Source organism: Dipodomys merriami, unplaced genomic scaffold (assembly GCF_024711535.1).
Source record: "Dipodomys merriami isolate MVZ:Mamm:240054 unplaced genomic scaffold, mDipMer1.0.p SCAF_10, whole genome shotgun sequence".
Lineage (NCBI taxonomy): Eukaryota > Metazoa > Chordata > Mammalia > Rodentia > Heteromyidae > Dipodomys > Dipodomys merriami.
Window position 1 is genome coordinate 6,697,109 of NW_027202271.1, and position 22,932 is coordinate 6,720,040.

General features: G+C 40.0%; 1 protein-coding gene and 1 pseudogene across 34 annotated transcripts in view; both read left to right on the forward strand.

Annotated features, from left to right (window-relative positions):
* LOC138839325 (mucin-19) overlaps nucleotides 1-22,290 on the forward strand; it is a 223,836-nt gene extending 201,546 nt beyond the window's left edge. For all 34 annotated transcript variants that reach the window (XM_070038897.1, XM_070038982.1, XM_070038948.1 and 31 more), the window contains 20 exons: nucleotides 6-59; nucleotides 1,049-1,096; nucleotides 1,571-1,624; nucleotides 2,287-2,337; nucleotides 2,477-2,530; nucleotides 3,929-3,982; nucleotides 5,771-5,824; nucleotides 6,761-6,814; nucleotides 7,863-7,916; nucleotides 9,193-9,246; nucleotides 10,102-10,152; nucleotides 11,168-11,215; nucleotides 12,836-12,865; nucleotides 13,776-13,807; nucleotides 13,896-14,058; nucleotides 14,365-14,402; nucleotides 16,929-17,039; nucleotides 20,372-20,411; nucleotides 20,839-20,947; nucleotides 21,935-22,290. In XM_070038897.1, the coding sequence (XP_069894998.1) occupies nucleotides 6-59; nucleotides 1,049-1,096; nucleotides 1,571-1,624; nucleotides 2,287-2,337; nucleotides 2,477-2,530; nucleotides 3,929-3,982; nucleotides 5,771-5,824; nucleotides 6,761-6,814; nucleotides 7,863-7,916; nucleotides 9,193-9,246; nucleotides 10,102-10,152; nucleotides 11,168-11,215; nucleotides 12,836-12,865; nucleotides 13,776-13,807; nucleotides 13,896-14,058; nucleotides 14,365-14,402; nucleotides 16,929-17,039; nucleotides 20,372-20,411; nucleotides 20,839-20,947; nucleotides 21,935-22,157 (1,376 nt within the window). In that variant the 3' untranslated portion in view covers nucleotides 22,158-22,290. The remainder of the gene's footprint in view (nucleotides 1-5; nucleotides 60-1,048; nucleotides 1,097-1,570; nucleotides 1,625-2,286; nucleotides 2,338-2,476; nucleotides 2,531-3,928; nucleotides 3,983-5,770; nucleotides 5,825-6,760; nucleotides 6,815-7,862; nucleotides 7,917-9,192; nucleotides 9,247-10,101; nucleotides 10,153-11,167; nucleotides 11,216-12,835; nucleotides 12,866-13,775; nucleotides 13,808-13,895; nucleotides 14,059-14,364; nucleotides 14,403-16,928; nucleotides 17,040-20,371; nucleotides 20,412-20,838; nucleotides 20,948-21,934) is intronic.
* Nucleotides 4,780-5,762, forward strand: LOC138839495 (small nuclear ribonucleoprotein E-like; annotated as a pseudogene).
* Nucleotides 22,291-22,932: the final 642 nt, after the last annotated feature.

Genomic DNA, 22,932 nt, shown 5'->3' on the forward strand with positions numbered 1-22,932 from the left:
TTCAGGTACACCTGGCATTGTTCTTGGGAGCAGCAGCATTCCTGGAAGGCTCCACACAGGTGAGTCAAACAGAACTAGGTATGATGATTTCTTTTGTGGGGCTGCCACTGGAGGAAAATCACTTTATTATCTTTCACGACTTTTAGTTTTCAGCATTTTACTCCTGTTTATTCTCTGAAGCCATAACTGCTACAGAAGGAAGCCTTACCAATGAAAATTGAGGTGGCAACTTTTTTTTTTCTTTTTGTCAGTCATGAGGCCTGAACTCTGGGCCTGAGCGTTGTCCCTCAGCTCTTCAGCTCAAGGCTCTACCACTTGAGCCACAGCACCACTTCCGGCTTTTTCTGCTATTGTAGTGCTGAGAAATTGAACCCAGGGCCTCATGCATGCAAGGCAAGCACTCTACCACTGAGCCAAATTCCCAGCCCAATGTGGAAACTTTTGTGTGTGCATTGTGGGGGTACTGGGGCTTGAATTTGGGGCCTCACACAGTTGCTTGGATTTTTCTGCTCAAGTCTGACTCTCTATCACTTGAGCTACAGCACCATTTCTAGCTTTTTGCTGGTTCATTGAAGATAAAAATCTCACAGACTTTGCTTCCCAGGTTTGGCTTCGAACCATGACCTTCCTACCTTAGCCTCCTGAGTAGCTAAGAAGTATAGGCATGAGCCACCAGTGCCCAGCTTAGAGTTCGCAAGTTTTTGGTTCCTTCTGACTTACCTTTTATCTTTGTCTTAGCATAGAGACATTTGTTCTATATAGCACATATTTATGAAAAACATGACATCCATTTTGGGAGCAAACCTTACACTATTCTTAAGAGGCTCAGGATCCAGAATTTTTTTTTCTTTTGACATTCAAGCTGTGACCCCAGTATGATAGGGTAGTGATAAATATCCATTTAGTTCTACTTTGAAGAGCAGAGATAACAGAAGTAACTCTGGAGGTTGAGCTCTATCGCACGTCAGAATATAGATGTTACCAATTTCTTCCAGGAAAACAGTTGAATGCATTAACATAGATATCATGTGTCTTTTCTTATCATCAGGAGCCACCACTGGCACTGCTGGGAGGCCAAGCTCTGGAAGAGAAACAGGTAAACATAAGAAAGGCATCCAAGCTGGGTGCCAGTGGCTCACACCTGTAATCCTAGCTTCTCAGGAAGCTGAGATCTGAGGATCAGGTTTCAAAGCAACCCAGGCAGGAAAGTCCATGAGACTTATCTCCAATAAACCACTAGAAAATTGGAAGTGGCACTGTGGCTTAGGCCGTAGAGTGCTCACCTTGAGCTGAAGAGCTGAGGGATAGCGCCCAAGCCCAGAGTTCAAGCCCCACGACCGACAAAAAAAGAAAAGAAAAGAAAAGAAAGGCACCCAAGACCTCTATCAGAGAAGTAAGCAGTCGAGGCTGGATCATGTGCTATGTTGCCATTGAATTCAAAATGGAAAGTGTATGTTATCATGACTGGCTATCCTAAGGAAGGTCTTCTGCTGCTTTCTAGTCACAAACTTTGTTGGCTCTTTTCCTAGGATGATAAATACATCGTTCCTCTCCCTCCCCTCTTCTTTAGGCACCACTGGTTCCATGTCTGGCACAACGATGAAACCTGAGACGTCCAGCACAGGTAAATCCAAGACCTAATAGGGAAGAGAAGTGTCAGTAATGAGCCATTATCCCCTCCTACATTCTCTCCTCTCATGTAGGTATATATCTACTTATAGATACTACCAAATTTTCCTCAGTGATGGCTTTGAATTTAATTCACTGCTTTACTCCTTTCACTTGAAGCCACAACTTCTCTAAGAGGTAGTGGGACCACAGAGACTGAAGTTAAAATAGAAGAGCATTAGCAGTCATTTTATTATCTACATCTTAAATTATAGCCAGATGCTGGTGGCTCATGCCTATATAATCCCAGCTACTCAGGAGGCTGAGATCTGAGGATCACAGTTTGAAGCCAGACAAATCCTTAAGACTTATCTCCAATTGGCCAACAAAAAGCCAGAAGTGGAGCTGTGGCTCAAGTGGTAGAGTACCAGCGTTGAGCAGAAGAAAAAGAGCCAGGCAAAAATGCTTAAGATCCTGAGTTCAAGCCCCAGGATTAACCACAATGAATTTAACAGAAATTTTACGCAATTTCTCTTTGAATATATGACTAGACATCAACACATGATTCCGGGAACTTGTCCTTTCTATATTCACAAGAGCATAATATTTACTGGAAATCCAATGTTAGTTTGAGTTAAAGAGAATTCATAAATTAATTCCCTGGTATTGTACTTTCAGCTGCCAGGATTACTAGTGGTACAACCATTGCTCCTGGACGCTCCAATGTAGGTGAGTGATGAAATGGAAGGATCTTCTGTGAACTTCAGAGGCCCTCATCTCTTCCATAGTGATAGTACAGAGAAACATCATTGTTCTGCATTTTTTCTAAGTGCCCCATTCCATACCACTTTCTCTTGTTTCTTCTCAGAAACCACAATTTCTACAGCAATCAGGGTGACCACTACCATGAGAACAACAACTGGTGAGTGATGTGTTTACCTTCTCAGCTATGTCCTGGGATCATGACAGGTGATGAATGAGAGAGAGGTGGGTCAAAATAGGTTTTCATATTTCATTTGAAGAGATAAAATGTCAAGTAGATCCTTGCTTTTAAGACTGGTTTTCTCTATACACCGAACATTTAGATGTGATTTGATGAAGGTAGGAATGATGTGTTACTGTCAATATTTTAACCGTCTTGTGTGTGTGTGTGTGTGTGTGTGTGTGTGTGTGTGTGTGTGTGTGTGTGTGTGTGTGTGTGTGTGTGTGTTGGTTTGGCTTGAACTCAGGGTGTGGGCACTATCATTGAGGTTTTCTGGCTCATAGATAGTGTTCTGCTATTTGAGCCACTAATCTACTTCTGTGGGGTTTTTTGGTGGTTAATTAGAAATCTGACTCATGGACTTTTCTGCCCAAGCTGGCTTTGAATCATAATCCTCAGCTCCCAGCCTCCTGAGTACTAGGATTACAGATATGCGCTACCAATACCTGGCAGCCATCTTAGTTTTGTTGGTACTATTTCAGGTTTATCTGGAATTTCCAGGCATTCAGGACATTCTAATCCTGATGAGTAAAGATTATTCACCCATTTAGACTTCTCAAGAATAAAAATCCATGAATAAACTCCAAGCAAATTTAACTTCTAAAATAATTTAAATTTAAATAAATTTAAATTATAAATTCCTATCCACTTACCCAAGGAGTCCCCACCAAAGCACCAAAGATCAGGTCACAAGAAGTAAGTCAGGTGACCTGAAACAAAGTGCTTCCTCCCAAAGTGTTATAATATCCTAGCCAAGACTTCCAATGAGAGTCTTGCCAATAATCATAGGGCTTTAAATCAAAAGCTCTTTTACTGCTATTAAGAAATGTTGATTTGCCAGGCACCAGTGGCTCATACCTGTAAGCTTAGCTACAGTGCAGAGCCAGTCTGGGCAGGAAATTCTATGAGATTTTTTATCTCCTATTAACCACCAGAAAACTACAAGTGGTGTTGTAGCTCAAAGTAGTAGAGCACTAGCCTTGAGTAAAAATGCTCAGGGACAGTGCCCAGGCCCCAAGTTCAAGCCCCATGACCAATAACAACAAAAAGAAGAGTAGATGTGTTCAAATTTATCTTATTCTTTGAGCAAAATCATTTCTCTTACTTCTCAATTTCTGGATTCCTATCCATCTCTCATTCTTATTTCCATTTAAATCCACCTTGGAGTAATTGCTATCATATCAGTTTCTAAAATTCTAATGCAGATTAAGGGTTATTGAAGAAAGCTCTTTATCAGTTTCTCTGTCAAAATGCTATCTTCTTAAAGAATTACAAAATGTTATCCAGATTTCACACCTATTTAAAATCATTTTTAAAGTTTTTCTTGTTTACTCCCAGGTGTGTCCACTTCAGGACTAAGCAAGAAGCCCACTGGAAGCAGAGTGCAAACAGGTCAGCCACTGCTTTGGTATTGGGGGAGTTTTATTGATTACTAGTGGGATTTTGCTACTGATGGGATATAAAACGTGGGACAGTCAATTGGAGAAACTGGAAGGCAGTTGAGGTTGGTTGTTTGAATGCTCTGGAATTTCCTGAAGAGTTCATTAGCCACATCTTTAAGTTATAACTTCCTAAACAAAATCATCTTTATAGAGAAAGGATTGTGCTCTTACTAGGGCTTTAAACTGAGGGCCTCAGGCTCTCCCTTGACTTTTTCTCTCAACCCAGAATATGGTTAAAGTATTTCCATACTGTCTTGGTAGATACTACTCTTATCTCAACCAAAGTTACGAGTCACCAAGAAGTTTCTAAACTAGGTAATTCTTTTTAAAATTAATGTAAGATTCCCCCCCCCACCAATACTCACAGGTTTTATCAAGGCTTTTTAAATTATTCAAGAAAAAGATTGTTTTCATTATTTTATTTAAAAGCTTGGGGCCAGGCCACTAATAGCGTATGCTTGTTATCTTAGCCATTCAGAAGGCTGAGATCTAAAGATCTCAGTGTGAAGTCAGCTTAGGAAAACAGATCTGTAAGACTCTTATCTCCAATTAAACAGCAAAAAGGCAGGAAATGGAGGCACGGCTCAAGTGTAAGTGCACCAGCCATGAACAATGATAGCGCAAAGAGAACCCAAGGCCTTGAGTTCAAGCCCTAATACCAACACATTAAAAGAAGAAAAAAGAGTTCCAGAAGTTGCCTTCTAGGATAGCGTGCTGATCGATGTGTGGCCTTTGTAAGATTCCACCATGGCATACTGTGGCCAGGGCCAAAGGCATAGAAGGGGATGGTCCAGCCCATCAGCCTTATCTTCAGATATTTACAAACAGATCTCGGATTCAGGTGTGTCTCTATGAGCAAGTGACTATGTGGATAGAGGGCGGCATCATTGGTTTCGATGTAGAAGGAATTCATTCTAAAAGTCAAGAAAACAACTGGGTCGGATCATGCTGAAAGGAGATAATATTACTCTACTACAAAGTGTCTCCAACTAGAAATGATCAGTGGAGTGAGAAATTATTAAGAATCTTATACAGTTGTTTTTGTTTTGTTTTGTGTGTGTGTGTTCTTTGCTGTGAATCTAAGAAAACATTTGTTCCTATAAGTTGATGAGCCCCATTGCTAGTGTGCACGGTTCTGATGACCTTGTGTTATTATCAGGTGACAACAAATGCCTTGGGATTGTTTTTGTAAAAAATAATAAAAATAGAATAAGAAAAAAATGATAGTGTTTGGAGAGCCTAGATTCATAGCTACAAAACATTGAAAGTAGAAGAGGTAATTACCTTTAAAGAATTAAAATGTAAATATTCTCAGTTCTTTGTATTTTTAAACATCACAAGTTACCAACATGACTGTAGAGTCAAGACAGCAGAGTTAAGCCAAGTTGGAACAGGAAACTGAAGGTGAGAGTAGGAAAGATCTCATTGTTACGACACTTTAAAAAAATCTCAGGGATTGGAGGCATGGCTCAGTTGGTAGAGCACCAGCCAATGAGCAAAAGCAGCAGGTACTGAAGTCCTGATTAATGACCAAAAACTGAAAATAAACTCAGGAATGTAGTTGATAGCAAGGAATAGCATAGAAAAGATAAATGTCATTTTAGCTCTTGAGACCAAGAATCCTGGAGGAGTATGTTGTTTTTACAGAGACACATAAATGAATCCTAAATTACAGCATCTGCCCAAGAAAGCAAGCCTCCTTCCCGCCCTCCCCACTTTCTTTCCTCTCCTACTCTAGGTTCCCCTGGGACAAGCCCTGGGACTACAGCCTCACCCACGAGTATCCAAACAGGCAAGTATTAAACTCAACGTTCCTTCAAATGCCTGGAGCAGCAATATCACTCTACCACACCATTCTCATGTGGAAAAAAACATCTCCATCCTTGATGATTCACACCTGTATACCTAGCTATTCAAAAGGGCTGAGTGTGGTCTGAGGACTGAGGTTAGGAGCCAGCCCAAGCAGGAAAGTCCATGACACTCATATCTTCAATAGGCCAGCAAAAGGCTGGAGGTGGAGCTCAAGTGATGGAGCTCCAGCCTTGATTATTAAAGCTAAAGGATTGCCAAAGGCCCTAAATTCATGCTTGTGTAGAGGAACATATATACACACAAGAAGGTATAAGAAAGAAAGAAAGAAAGAAAGAAAAGAAAGAAAGAAAGAAAGAGAGAAAGAGAGAGAGAGAAAGAGAGAGAGAAAGAGAGAGAGAAAGAGAGAGAGAAAGAGAAAGAAAGAGAGAGAGAGAGAGAAAGAGAAGAAAGAAAGAAAGAAAGAAAGAAAGAAAGAAAGAAAGAAAGAAAGAAAGAAAGAAAGAAAGAAAGAAAGAAAGGAAGGAAGGAAGGAAGGAAGGAAGGAAGGAAGGAAGGAAGGAAGGAAGGAAGGAAGGAAGGAAGGAAGGAAGGAAGGAAGGAAGGAAGGAAGAAAGAAAGAAAGAAAAACTAGCCAGGAACTGGTGGCTCACACCTGTAATTCTAGCTACTCAGGAAGCTGAGATCTGAGGATAGTGGTTCAAAGCCAGGTCAGGCACATACACACTTGAGACTATTATATCCAGTGAACCAGATGTGACTCATATGGTTGAATGCCAGGCTTAAGTGAAAAAGCCAAGGGAAAGCATGTGAGGACCTGCATTCAAAACCCAGAAGGGGTAGATCCACATTCACACAAAAGTATACATTTACAAAAATGAAGAAAAACTTCCCATTTTCTCTCTGTTTATTCTCACAGAGGCCACAAGTATTAAAGAAGTTGTGGGAAGCACAAGAGCAGTCATTTCATCAGGTAAATCTTGCCAGATTTTGGATTATCAAAAATGTTCCCATTAGTGTGTACTACCTGTGAACATATGTGTAGGTGAGAAGTAATTGTTGCTCCTTTAGTACTGGTCCTAACCCTAATGCGATTAATGAGTTCCTCAGCTGATTAGGTAACTTCCCAGAGGATACATAAAGGATATGGTTCTCTAGATTGATGCTGTCTTGCCTCCTCAGCCATTTCTCCAGGACTAGTGTCCGTAATACAAGGCAATGTTGCAAATAAAGGCCTTAAGATACCTAACCCCATTCAAGACACTGAGATCACAGGATCACAGTTAGAAGTCAGCCTGGTACATGAATGCTGGAGACTCTTACTTCAAATTAAAAATCCAGAACTAGAAGAGTGGCTCAAGTGGTAGAGCATCAGCCTTGAAGCAAGAGCACAACATTCTTAGTACACACACACACACACACACACACACACACACACACACACACACACACACACACACACACACACACACGGGCCTAACCCTGGATCCTAGAGCATCAGCCTTGAAGCAAGAGCACAACATTCTTAGTACACACACACACACACACACACACACACACACACACACACACACACACACACACACACACACACACACACACACACACACACACACACACACACACACACACACACACACACACACACACACACACGGTCCTAACCCTGGATCCTAAGTTTAGACATATTCTTTTTCTGTCCTCTGAGCTGGAGTAGCATGGTAAGTTCCTGAAAGTAAAGTATATACATCTAAGGAAAAGTCATTTAGTAATCAGAATTTTTAAGATTCTAGTTCTGAAGAAATGAGAATGCTGTAGCCATTATGACTTCTCCCTCACCTCCTATTCCTTTGATCTTGCCTTCCTGAGGCAGAGTCTTGGAAACCCCACTAGGTTTCACAAATAGCTCATGTGAGAACATTTGTTGCTTTTCTATTGCTTGAGAGAAACTGGACCTATTGATGCTACCTTGCTCATTTTAGGCTGAGAAAGACTGAGACTCATTCTTTCTCTTATTGCAGGTACCCCTGGGACACCCTCTGGCACAATAATTATTTCTACAAGTTCTAACATAGGTAATTAAATAATTGAAAAGTAGCTCTAAGTATCTCAGCTGAGAAAAAGAAATCTCTTCTCTGGCATTAAGTACTATAGTATTAACACAGTAGTATCTAACTCATACAACTCATACTAGCTTTTGGATTTACTTTGGTGAGTGTCTATCAATGGTTTAAATCTGTTGGCTTCTCATTAGTGACTTCTAAGCCTTTGCTTCAACATAAGGGAAATATTGAGGATAAAGGCCCAGGAACTAGAGTGGAATCTAATCTGGGTATTTCCTTTTTTTCAACCATTTAATATTCTCATTCTGGGTTTCTGGAGCTCAGACTAGAGTCCCAGAAAGGTAGTGAATGTTTCCAGGGCACATTGTAAGAGTAGAGTAGAAGCTGTCATCAGACCACCATTTCCTGAGATAGAAATCCATGAGACTCCATATTCTCAGAAGCCATTATTTTATTTCTTTATTCAGATAATAAATTCTCAGATAATAAATTCTACTTTAGTGGGCTAGCTGGAACATTGGCTCAGATTTCATCTTTGACTTCTATTGTATGCGTATGTTCTGGTATGGAGGCTTGAGCCCAGAGCCATATCCCCTTGTTTAGCTTTTGTACTCAAGACTGGTTCTCTACCACTTGAGCCACATCTCTACTTCTAGCTTTTTGCTGGTTAATTGGACATAAGTACCTCACCTATTTGTCTACTCAAGCAAGCTTCAAATGGTGAGCCTCAGATCTCAGCTTTATGGGTAGCTAGGATTACAGGCATGAGCAGTGGCATCAGGCTGACTACTCTTTCTGACCTTGTCCTCTGAAGCAAAGCCTTAGTGTTTGTCTAATAGGAAACAGCCCGTGTCTATCTGTGCAGGAACCACAGTGGTATCAAAGCCAGTTCCAACCCAGGATATAGAAATGGTGAAGTTTATAGGCTCTCCCTACTTCCCTGAAAAGGGAGGACAGCCAGGAAGGATACTGTGTCAAGGCTCTGTCAAGCTGAAGGCCACATTAACTCACTCAACAGAGATCTTTTCTCATTGCCTCAGTTATAACTTGTTTCTTTGCCCAACTAGTACAGGAGAACCACAAAAACTAAGACACACAAGTAGAAGAGCTAATGTAAGAAACTTCTCACTACTTAAAAGAGGTGATTTAGAAGTGAAAAACTCACCTGGGGTCATCAGCACGCATTCAATTCACACCAGTGATCAGGGACTTCAGGCATGCCAAGAGCTGTGTGCAGGAGACTTTAGAGACCAGAAAGAGTACAGTGATCTTCCTCTGCTCATTCTAGGTACCTCCAAGGAAGCACATGAAACAACCAGGGCAACCAAAAGTACCAGCACAGGTAGGTCACTCAGATATAGGGCTAATAGCTCAGGGGTCAGGATGGCCAGGAAGAAGGATATTCCATCATTTGTAGAGAACTGAATCATCCTAGAGAAGAGCCAAAGGATGTATGATTTCTCTCTTTTGTGGTAGTTAGAGCTAATTTATAAATATGTATTCAAATATATACAGGTCATATGCATAAGTACACAAACATATTAAAAATGTAGAGTATATGCAAGGAAGAATGCCAATGGTGTAACTCCTTTGAATAACTTACAGTCTAATAAAATAAACACCAGGAAGCTGGAACTGGAGGTTTGAGGTGATGAGGGATGAGGCCAAGGGGAGGGGAATGGAGACAGGAAGTGCGGGTGAATAGAGCTATGATATTCAATGTGTGTGTGTGTGTGTGTGTGTGTGTGTGTGTGTGTGTGTGTGTGTGTGAAAACGGAAATGGGAAAGTTGAGGTGATGGGGAAAATGATGGAAGGGGTAAAAACTTTGATCAAGATGCATTATTCTCCTAGACTGACATATTGCATTGAAACTTCTTTTTACAACAACTTAAAGATAAGCCATCCTATTTTTTTTAATTTCTCTAGTCCTGGGGCTTGAACTCAGGGCCTGGGCACTGTCACTGAGCTTCTTCTGCTCAAGGCTAGCAGCACTCTACCTCTTGAGCTACAGCTCCACTTCTGGCTTATTCTGTTTATGTGGTACTGAGGAATTGAACCCAGGGCTTCATGCAAAATAGGCAAGCACTCTACAACTAAGCCACATTCCCAGCCTGCCAGCCTATCTTTTATTAATATCTGAAACTCTCCTATTTTTCTAGTCCTCTGCACTCACCATGTTTATTCCTTTATTGGCAGGCTCTACTTCTGCTAGGATAGAAGAAACCTCAGGAAGTCAAGCACAAACAGGTGAATGCTGGCAATACAAACCTCTTTAGTGCAGCCTCTGGCATTGTTTGTACAACAGATAAGTTTAGAGGAAGGGGTGGCTGGAAAGAGGAAAGGAAAAAAAAACCTAAGAGGAAGGCAGGAAGCTGGGATATAGCTCCCTTTTGAAACAATCCTTCTGAGTTAAACTAGAACTAAACTAGTTCAACTAGAATGGCCTGTGATCCTCCTATAATCATCTTTTGCCAGAACTTCTTCTGTCAAGGACTTACTCCTGTAGTTCAGGATTTCCCAGGAGGAGGTTAGGAGGGATGTTACTCCTGAAATTGTGTTTGTTTCCTTCGCCAGTTGCTACTTTAGGGACAGCCACAACAGGCCCCCAAGTATCCCAGCCACGTAAAAGGAAGAGACTCAAATAAAGTAGAATGAATTATCTGTTCCACATGAGGGACCCCGTGGCACCATTTAGCCCTGTACACACAATGTATTTGTTTTGAATTTTGTGTATGTTATATGTGCTAGACCTGGGGCTTGAACTGAAGGCCTGAACACTGTCCCTGAGCTTTTGTACTCCAGGCTAGTGCCCTATCACTTGAGTTACAGCTCTGCTTCTGGCTTTTTGTGGTTCATTGGAGTTAAAAGTCTCATGGACTTTACTCCCCAGGCCAGCTTGGAACCAAGATGTTCAGATCTCAGCCTTTTGAGTGGCTAGGATTACAGGCGTGAGCCACTGGCACCCGGATCGATATATATTCTTCTTATTTTGATTTAAAAATCCCAGGATGGACACTCATGGCTCACACCTGTAATCCTAGCTACTCAAGAGGCTAAGCTTTGTGGATTTCAATTCAAAGCAAACCCACGCAGAAATGTCCCTGAGACTCTTATCTCTAATAACCAGAAAAGGCTGTAAATTGAGAGATGGCTCAAGAGGTAGAGCACTAGCTTTGAGCAGAAAAGTGTCAATCGGTGTGAAGCCCCAATTCTATCTCACACAAAAAATAATCACAATGGCTTCTTTTTACTCTCCCCTCAGAATCCACTGTAGTATCAACAAGGGATGTGGAAGCTGAAAATGTAACAGGTTAGTATGGGCACAACTCTTATTACTCATTCAGTTAGCATTTCTCTAATATTAATTACTCATTCCGTTAGCAGTTTAATATCAGTGTTACGCTGCAGCATATATTAAGAGCAAAACCATCAGGAAGATACAACGCTTGGATTTAATAATTTTTGAGGCTGTGTGAGATTATGGATACAGATATTTAATAACCTAAAAAACAATGGTACTGTGGAGAAGAGTGGGGTGTTCATTTCTGTTTAAGTTGGTAGTTTTGTGTGAAAGCAGCAGAAAACAATAACTGAGGTTAATATTGACTGAAAGACCTGTCACTCACCCATGGGGGTGAGTTCAGGAATCACCGGATGTTAGTTGCCCATGACTATATAAGGCTTAAGGAGGAAAGGAGATTGACAAGTAGAGAAGCTTTTATGGTGGGTTTTAGTTCCAAACTTAAGGCTTTATCCCTACAGGAATGAGATCCCATCTGCTAACAATTTGTAATTAAAAGCTACCTTGCTGTGTGTCTCAAATGAGAGTGTGGCTGCCTAGCAAATGTGAAACCCTGGGTTCCAGTCTCATTATAAAAATATTATTCTGGCATAGTCAAATTTAATCATGCACAAATACGGATGTGTTTTTAAGTATTCTCTTACTGCTACCCGTCTTATTTTTTAAGTAAGCAGAATCAAAATAGTAATTTGACTTTTTAGCAGCTTTTAAATAGAAAAACCATGTTGGTACCAGTCTTGGGGCTTGAACTCAGGGCCTGGGTGCTGCGCCTGAGCTATTTTCACTCAAGATGAGTACTCTACCACATGAGCTTCACATCCACTTCCAGCTTTTTTTTTTTTTGGTGGTTAATTGGAGATAGTAAGAGTCTCATGGACTTTCCTGCCCTGGCTGGCTTTGAGCCAAGATTTTCAGATCTCAGCCTTGTGAGTACCTAGGATTTCAGGTGCGAACCACTAAGGCCTGGCTTTAAATAGAACATTTTTTTAAAACTGCAAATGTTAGTGTTAAACTCAGGATCTCTTATTTGCTCAGCAGGTACCAAACCATTTTAACCACACAGCCAGCTCTACTTTTGCTTTATTTTCCAGATAGATCTTAGGTTTTGCATTTGAGCCTGGAGCCAGCTACATCCCCCACACTCCTCTCCTTCATAGCTGGGATTAGGCACAAATCATACTCAGCCTGTTTGTTGAACTGGAAGTCTTAGTCTCTATTTACCTGTTCTCATCTTGAAGAATAATCCTCCCAACCATCATCTCTCAAGTAGCAGGGATTGTAGGCATGTTCCACCATACCCAGCCCCTGAATTTGAGATTTGTGAGTGGACTATTAGGTTGACCCAGATCTGTCATGGATGGATTCTCAGAAGGATACGTTTTTTTGGTGAGCAGTTTGAAAGGCATTTGAATGATTGAGACAGACCAAGAAGACAGTAGACCAAATGTAGTGATGCATGCCTGTAAAGTCAGCACTCAAATGGTAGCATCAGAAAGATAAAGAATCAAGGCAAGCAAAGTTAGAGCCAGCCTATTTGGCAGTAGGAGAATGACGAGGTCACTACACATTCCCTAACCCCTTACACTATTCCAGTAACATTTGAAACTAACACACTTTCTATTCACACAGGGTGTCCAGCCACTGTTCCACCAGCCCCAGGTAAGAATATCTCCATTCTAGAATCACTCCGTAGTAATGCTTCTTCTCATAAGTTACACTCCCACAAGAGCCACCTGCCCTTGAACTTCATCCATCTAGCTGTCATTCACCAAATAGTTTTTTTCACAATAAATATAGTCAAATAAAATACACCTTGTTTTTTTAGAAGGAAAAAAGAAAACCTATCTGCTAGTTCTTTCTTTTATTTGTGTATTTTGTGTAAGTGGGTGCATTCACTAGTCTGGGCACTGTCCCTGAGCTTTTTGGGGGGGGGGGTTTAAGGCTGGCACTCTACCACTTGAGCCACAGCTCCACTACTGGTGGCTCATACCTGTAATATTGGCTACTCAGGAGGCTGAGATCTGGGATTGTGGTTCAAAGCCAGCCTGAAAAGGAAAGTTTTTGAGACTCTCATCTGCAGTTAAACACCAAAAAAGCCAGAAGTGGAGCTGTGGCTAAAGTGATAGGGCATGAGTCTTGAGTACAAAAGCTAAGGGACAGCACCCTGGCCCTGAGTTTAAGCCCTAGAACCAATCAAACACTAAGGAAGGGCCTTTGAGTGTTATACCTTTACTGCCTTAATGATTCTTACTACTTTATTAACTTTGATTTCTGACTCTATGATGCTGTCAGTTAGACAGTAGCTAAAATATTTTATTGACCACTTTCAGGAGAAATCAAGAATTATCTTTTCCTGGTCATTATAAAAATAACAAGCTTCTTAGGGACCGTCTGCTTATAGTAGGTGGATGCAATTTATTCACCTTAAGGCACCATAAAATCCTTCATAATTCTATAATGCTAGAATCCTTGTGCCAATTACAGTTTTGGCCATCTGCCTGTTATCTATAAATAACAGATGGCTGTAGTTTGCCAAATTTAATTAGCATTTATCGTTTCATGTGAACAGTTTGTCATGGACCACTGGGAGAAGAAAAATCGGTAAGTATACAGTTCTATTCCACTTGAATCCAAATTGGCTTTGGTTCCTGTGTTTGAAGAAAAGTCTAAACATGGTTTGTACCTGTAGCCTGGAGACACCTGGACTGCTAATTGTCACCAATGCACCTGCACGGATACACAGGCCTTAGACTGCAAACCAAAAGAGTGTCCTTCCCCACCCACCTGCAGGACCGGAGAGAAGCTCATCCTGCTTAAATCAAATGATTCCTGCTGTGAACTTGGACACTGCGGTATGGACTCATAATGTGTTGTTTGAATTGAAGTGATCCATTATGCATTCACATGCAAGAGAGGCTTCTGAGCCACCGTGTGTCATATGCAAAAATAAGTTCTCACAAAAATCCACAATTTGTATTTACTTCTTAAAACTTACCAACTATGGGAGGAGGGGAACCCAGAATCAACCATTATGAATCAGTAGTTTAAAAGGAGATTGTGGTATTCAAAAACAGGATTGTTTTAGAAGTCTGAGCTCATCATTTGGATCAGTGAAAATATACATGATTTTAAATTAAAATAATGCATTTATTTTTCAGAACCAAGGACATGTTTATTTAACAATACTGACTATGAGGTAAGGTTTTTTCCTCAAGTATTGATATACTTATGTAAAAAAAATACAATACTGAGCTACACACCAAGGGTCTTTCAGCCTGTATAATATGAAAAAAATCCCACTGGTAATGATGGAATGGAATAAGTTTCCCCCATCCCACATTCATTTCTAAAGGAATATCAATTGCAGCACTCACTACAGTTCTTTCCAAAGGAGAAGAACATGTGATTGCCGGCAGGGGAGCCTCTGAACAGGATTTCCTGGGGTCTTGCCAGACGAAGCTTCTGTAAGATTCAAGTCAATGAACAGAGTGAGCTGTAATTATAATCCAAAAGATCAGACAGCCAAGCTGTCAGAGATCAAATAGAAAACCCAAAAGGCCAGGCACCCCATGGCTTATGCCTGTAATCCTAGCTACTCAGGAGGCTGAGATTGTAGGATCATGGTTTGAAGCTAGTTGGGGCAGGAAAGTCTGTGAGACTCTTGTCTCCAATGATCCATATAGAGCTGGAAGTGGCACTGTGGCTCAAATGGCAGAGTACCAGCCTTGAGCAAAAAAAGTTCAGGGACAGTGCCCAGCCCCTGAATTTAAGTCCCAGTATAAAAAAAAACAACAAATAAAACTCAAAGGACTGAAATCCACTCTGTATGAATATAAACACAATTTACGCAGGGCTGAGTCCGACAGATAACTTCACATTTCGGTCAGTAATTTAATTTCCAAGATGCTGTAAAGCCCACTAAATTCTCAAGTTATGAATATGCTTTATTAGTCTGGTGATACTAAATTTTTAAAATATATGGGATATGTTACTATAAAGACATAAAAGCCACTCAGGAGAATTTTATTTTTCATAAGGTGTGTCCTATAATCAGCTTCCCATCTGGACGTCTAAATTTTTAGTTTCCAAAGTTGATGAAAGCTAAGACCCTATGATAGATTTCAAATACAAAGCAAGATGATGTCTAAAGCATAACACAAAAATGTCACAACCAGCGTATGTTATATGCAGATGATTGCAATAACTAGTGTCTGTGATATGCAGAGGATTGCAATGTTGTAACTCCTTTGAACAACTAACTTGCAGTTGGACAAAATGAATACCAAGAAGCTAAAACTTGAAGTCTGGGGTGGGGGAGGTTACAGGGAGGTGGGTAGACAAATGAAAAGAAGCAGGGTGGAAGAATGTTGTTTTAATATTCAATGTAGGGCTGGGAAGGTGGCTCAGTGGTAGAGTGCTTGCCTTGCATGCATGAGACCCTGGGTTCAATTCCTCAGCACCACATAAACAGAAAAAAAAAAAGCCAGAGGTGGCGCTGTGGCTCAAGTGGTAGAGTGCTAGCCTTGAGCTGAAGAGCTGAGGGACAGTACCCGGGCACAGAGTTCAGGCCCCACGACCGGACCCAAAAAAAAAAAAAAAAAATTCAATGTAAAATAGGGACTGGGAATGTAACTTAGTGGAAGAGTGCTTGCTACCATGCATGAAGCCCTAGGTTTGATTCCATAGTACCACATACACAGATAAAACCAGAAGTGGCACTGTGGCTCAAGTGGTAGAGTGCTAGCCTTGAGCAAAAGAAGCTCAGTGACAGTGCCCAGGCCCTGAGTGCAAGCCCCAGAACTAGGAAAAAAATATGAAAATAGAACTAGGAAACTTGAGGGGATGTGTGGAGTTGGGAGAGATGGGGGAGAATAATGGAAAGGGTAATAGTGATCAAGATGCATTAAACTCATCAACTACTTGTTAAATTGAAACCCCTTTGTACACCTACTTAACAATAAAATTAGAAAACTATTAAAATATAAAAGGAGCAAGTTTTCCAGTAATGAGCCAGATGCCAGTGGCTCATATGTGTAATCCTAGCTACTCAGGAGGCTGAGATCTGAGGATGGTGATTCAAAGTGAGCCTGGGCATCTTATCTCCAATGAATCACCAGAAAACTGGAAGTAGAGCTTTTCCTCAAGTGGTAGAGTGCTAGCCTGAGCAAAAGAGCTCTGGGACAACACCTATGTCCCAAGTTCAAGCTCCATGACCAAAAAAAAAGTGAAATAGTAAAAAAAAGAAGAAGGAAAGAAATCAAGTTTGTCAGAAAGTTTAAATTCAGTTTCTCAATCTGTGGACTGTAAGCTCACTATTGTGGAGTATAAGTTAATTCCAGCCCTAGAGAGGAGAGCTGGAAATGTATAAGAGCAGAAGCAAAGGAAAAGTCATTTGGAAAGACTTATTCTTTGTTGCAATTTGTTTTCCTTTAAATACGAAGCTTAATTATTAGTGAAGTTTCTTGCTTACTATAATCAATCCTTTGAAAAGTTCCAACTATAAGAAAATAACTGTTGGTAAGTTTTAATTTGCAGATGATATATGGAATACTATCAAATTACCTTTTCATAATAAGTATGACTCTAGTAGCTGATAATAAATCTTAACCTAATGCTTTCAAAGGCTGACTAAACAAGCCTGAACTCAAAAGAAAAAAAGTTCAATGTCGACTTCAAATAGAAATCAAGGCAAGTCATTTTTCTTCCTGCCCTTGCCTTCCAGATCGGTGCTTCATTTGCTGATCTCAGCAATCCATGTGTCTCCTACTTATGCAGCCACAGAGGCATAGAAGCAGTAGTCCAAGACTGCCCCAAGCAGAGCTGGTGTGCAGAGGTGAGCTGGCTTTCCATCCCTGATCAGCAGGAGTGCACCATGTGTCAAACACAAATCCTTTTCTCATTTGGAAAGGTTGGCCTTTAGCCAAAAGACATCCAATCTTGTTGCTCTTTACAGTTTATTGCATAGACAGATGAGTCTACACATGTCTACCCTTTATTTTCCATATACAAGTTTCTTTCTCTTATTGTTCAGGCTCTATAAAATTTAGTGACACTATGTAAAAGACGTCCTGGGTTTCTTTTTTTTATTTATTTAATTTTATTTTATTTGTGAACATACTGTACAGAGGAGTTACAATTACGTGGGCAGGATAATGCGTACATTTCTTACCAAGCATTGCAGCCTCCTCCTTTGTTTACCCTTCACATCCCTTCCCAGCCTCCCCCCTCCCCCCCAATCCCAATCCTTCTCCTTCCCCCCCCTTCCCCCCCCCCCGCACCGACGTTGTAAAGCTAGTTTTGGACATGACAACTTGTACTTCTCATTGTTGCAACAGGTCCACCTGTATCCTTAAACAACTGGTTTTTCCCCATCTCCTCCACAAGTTATACTGACATCAAATATAGTGAAAGCAGGGGTTATACTGTGGGGGAAGGATATACAAAGCAACAAAGAGATAATCTTATAAATGCGTTAGAAACACATGCATGAAAGAAAAAAATATTAAAATACACATCTAAGGGTTCATTTTCCTGACCTCACATTATCTGACCTTTTCCGCTTGACTCATACATATACTAGATATTACAAATAAGGGAAACCATGGGACCTATGTTTCTTTGGGCCTGGCTTACTTCACTTAATATAATTTTTTCCAAGTTTTTCCATTTCCTAACAAATGGGGTAATGTCACTCTTTCTGATGGAGGCATAGAATTCCATTGTGTATATATACCACATTTTCTTGATCCATTCATCTACTGAGGGGCATCTGGGTTAGTCCCATATCTTAGCTATGGTAAATAATGCTGCAATAAACATAGTTGTGCTGGTAGGTTTAGTGTGGTCTTGTTTGTAAACATTTGGGTAAATGCCCAAAAGTGGGATTGCTGGGTCATAGGGGAGTTCTATGTGAAGTCTTTTGAGGAACTTCCATACTGCTTTCCAAAGTGGTTGAACAAGTTTACATTCCCACCAACAATGAAGTAAGGTTCCTTTCTGTCCACATCCCCTCCAGCATCTGTTGTTGTTAGAGTTCTTGATTTTTGCCATTCTAACTGGAGTGAGGTGATATCTCAATGTTGTTTTGATTTGCATTTCTTTTATGGCTGGGGATGTTGAACATTTCTTCATGTGTCTATTGGCCATCCTTCTTTCTTCTTCAGAGAAGTTTCTCTTCAAGTCTTTAGCCCACTTATTTATTGGGCAGTTGTTTCTTTGAAGATTTGTTATTGGGGGGGTTAATTTTTTGAGTTCCAAGTATATTTTAGATATGAGACCCTTGTCTGTTGTATGGTTAGTAAAGATCTTCTCCCAATCTGTGGGCTTTCTATTGATCTTGCTAGCTATGTCATTTGCCCTGCAGAAGCTCTGCAACTTTATGCAATCCCATTTGTCCAACCTTTCTTTGATTTGTTGTGTTTCTGGGTCTCTATTCAGAAAATTTCGGCCTGAGCCAAGGAGACCTAGGGTTTCTCCTATTCCATCCTGTAATGTTTTCAGAGTGTCTGCTTTGAGTTCAAGGTCTTTGATCCATTTGGAGTTGATTCTGGTGCAGGGTGAAATATAAGGATCTAGCTTTAGTTTTCTACATGTAGTTAACCAATTTTGCCAGCACCATTTACTGAAGAGGTTGTCTTTCTTCCATTCTATTTTTTAGCTCCCTTATCAAAGATTAGATGGCTATTGGTCCTGGGTTTCTTTTTATGACATTGGGAATTGATCTCAAAATCTCCTACTTGTTAGGCCAAGTATTCTACCACATGAATCATTCTCACATTCTTCTTGCTTATAAGTTTTTCAGATAGGGTTTTGTACTTTTTCTGAGCTAGCTTAGGACCTTCATCCTCCTACTTTTGCCCTTTAAGAAGTTGAGAATACATTGAGCACCCTCATACTTCACTTGTTTTTGAGATATGGTCTCACACCCTAATCCTCTTATCCTGCCTTCCCCATGCCTAGCATTATAGACAAATACCACAATACTGGGCTCATTGTGCTATTTGAAAGGGAAAAAAAAGCACCTTTGATTAACCTGAATCTATGAGCTTCTGCAAAAACATTTCCTAGTTTTCCAAAATCACATATGTATACTATTCATTATCTATTTTTGTGCCACAATCCTGTTCATATCCATTTCCCCAAAATGTTGGATTTTTTACATTTGTTGAATGCTTACTTTTAAACTATATTTTAAATTAAAATTTGAGGAAAATGATAGTTTTAGAGCATTAACAGTGGATTAAAAAATATTTTATTGGGCAATTTTTTGAGACCTTGGTATGTCTGAAATTATAACAAAGCATAAGGTATAAAACTTGACCATAAGAAGCTTATAAAGTCTGGATATCATACAAGTATTACTTAAAATAATTTAGAATTTAAATATTGAGTTTCTCTTTCTCATCTTGAGTGATTTCAGTCCACACAGTTTCATTTTTACTACTAAACTCTATCAGCCTGTTAATGCACGTTTCCATCTTTCAATAAATTAAGAAACATTAGGGCTGGGGGCATAGCTCAAGTAGTAGAGTGTCTATCTAGCAAGTTTAAGGCCCTGAGTTCAAACCTAAAGAAGAAAAAGTATGTTATACTGCTTAAAAGTTTTCCTTTTCTATGTTTACAATGAGATTTTGCTTATCCATTAGAAAGAAGGGTTTTACCATTGTTAACGCAATGGAAAGTCTTGGGAAAATTATGTTAGGTGACGTGAGTCAGGCTCAGAGACTATGGAATATGTGGAAGCTAGATTTAGCTTATAGACTTCAATATATTAGATGGTATCCAAATTGTATTAAAATGTATTAACTACAATATGGTAGATTCAGGAGATCTCAAATAGTGTTATTCCTTAGAAAGCCAAAATCAGAGTTCAACACAATAAAATACTTGGGGTGAAGTGGGGCCAAGGGGAGAAGGGTAGACAACTGAAGAAAAGAGAGAGAGAATGCAGTCAAGAATGCAATGTATATCCTAAGAAGACTGAGGGAAGGGGTGAGTGAGAATGTGGAAAGGATCAAACATTGATCAAGATGCATTGTATCCATAAAAGCTTTGTTAAATGGCAAATCCTTTGTACAACTTAAAAATAATTTTAAAAAACAAGACCAACAAATGAAAAAAAAAGTTTCCTGTTCTAATTCCTTTTTCCTTCTTTTATCCCTATAGGAAAATAGAATCTATGATTCCAACAAATGTTGCTATAAATGTAAGTAACTCTCTCTTTGTTAAGAAAATATAAGCTGCTGAAGCATTTAAAACAAAATGGCAGATTAGTCAAATATTAACACAACAGTTAAATCTAACCTGTATATGAATTACCAATTGATATTTATTCATAACATATAGGTAGTGAGTAGGGTTACATTTCTCACTGTAAAACCTCTTTATGGACTACAAGGAGAAAAATACATTTTCATGGGCCATTGCTATTATCCATTGGTGTTATTAGAGCCATAGCATGATCAGCCAGGAGATAAAGGAGAAACATTTAGATATCATTTATGATTATTAACCAGGTTCCTTGATGATAGAGGCTGAGATATTTATTCCCCTTCATAACACTGTGAGATTATTGCTAATTACACTGCTGAGCTTATTGTTCCCTATCATCAAATATCATCCTTTGTTCACAGGTAAGAATGACTGCAGACCTACTCCTGTGAATGTGACTATCAAGTACAATGGCTGCAGGAAGAAGATTGAAATGGCAAGATGCATAGGGGAATGCAAAAAGACTGTCAAGTGAGTATTGGTTGGAGTGGTTACTGTACATTCACTTTGTAACCTTGTGAAGGGAGGAGACAGAGAGAAAGAGAGAGAGAGAATGTAGAGCTTGGGTGCTGTCCCTGAGCTTTTTTTGCTCAAGGCTAGCACCCCTGTCTCTTTTGGTAGTTAAGAGTCTCATGGGCTTTCTTTTCCTGGCTGCCTTTAAACCACAATCATCAGATCTCAGCCTTCTGAATAGCTAGGATTTCAGCTGTAACCCACTAGTGCCCAGCTGGAAATATTTTTATATATGAATGTTATACTGTTTGGTTATTAGAACACAATGAGACATATCTGAGATAGTAAGGCTTACAAACTTAAAAGAACCATTTGTTAATAGTGATAGATCACTTTGAGGTGCACTTGTGACAAATGTTTTCACACACATCATGACTAAAACAGGAAGTGCATTTCTTAAATTTGAGTTTGAGCTCTAAATAGCATTAGGTATTTTTCTTTATGTACAATTTTTTTTTGCCAGTCTAGGGACTTGAACTCAGGGCCTGGGCACTGTCAGCTGCTGTTATTCAAGGCTAGCACTCTACCACTTGAGCCACTCCCAACGTTTTCTGTTTATGTGGTACTGAGGAATCAAACCCAGGGCCTCATGTATGTGAGGCAAGCACTCTACCACTCAGCCACATTCCCAGCCCTTATGTACAACTCTGACATATAGATTAAGGAGAAGAACAATTTGGTATTCTCTAGAATATTTAAAAATCTTTTCTTGCAGTGTAATTATTCTAATTAATTATCAGATTCCCTTGTGTGTTCCTTATTTTGGTCTCCTATACTAATTATCACTGATTTATGTCATGTTTACAGTAGGAGGGGTGGGGAGGAAATAGAAGGTTTAGGGAAAGAAGCACATTTTGTTTGGAAGGCATGTTAGTTACATCACCTAGCTAATTTGAATTTGAGCATTTATTCCAAAATAATGGTTGCTGATTACTGTTCTCTCAGGTATAATTATGAACAGTTTCAACTGGAAAATTCCTGCCTTTGCTGCCGAGAAGAGAACTACGAGTTCAGAGATGCTGTACTGGACTGTGCCAATGACACGACACTACCTTACAGATACCGGCACATCACAAGCTGCTCCTGTTTGGACCTGTGTGCAGAGTCCCAGTCCTCCAGCTCCAGCAGCTCCTCTGGCTCCTCTAGATCCAGTGGGTCTGCCAGCTAATTCCAATACTACCTTTCCAGTTGTATTTATTTCATAAGTGGATTTTTATCTTACTCAAAAAGAAAAAAAGAGTGAATCCTCATAAGGAATTCTCTTGTCCACTAGGTCTAAAAAATAAATGCGGCTGTGCAAATACTTTGCCCCAGTCCTTGTGTCATGTAATAAGCATTCTGCAAGTCAAGAAGAAATGGAGGCATATATCATGATTCGTCAATGTGCATCTGCCCTTAGGCCAGGGTGTGGTGTCTGCCCATCTTTCCTCTCACTGCTTGGTGGAAGTGCAGTCCCAAAACACTGTGACCTCATTATTCTCTCTAGTTTATCTCCACTCCCCCCTTTTCACATGAACATCCCACATTCATGCACAGCCTTCGAGTTCTGCCATCCCTTTGCGTTTCAATTTTCCAGTTACATTCCATTCCTCTTCTCATTTTTACACAGGCCTTTGATAAATTTCATTGACACAGGTATATACACATATACACATATGTATGTGTATAGATACACGCATGTATATATACATTTATGTTTCAAAGCAGTGAATGAAGTATGCATTGAGCCCATAACATTGCTGTGCTTGCTGAGCATATTGGACATAAAAAGAAAGCAATCAGCTGGGTGCTGGTGGCTCACAACTGTAATCCTTGCTACCCAGGAAGCTGAGATCTGAGAGGATCTGTTTCCAAGCCATCCCAAGGAGGAAAGTCTATGAGAGTCTTCAATAAACCAACCAAAAATGCGGAAGTAGAGCTGTGACTCAAGTAGTAGAACACTT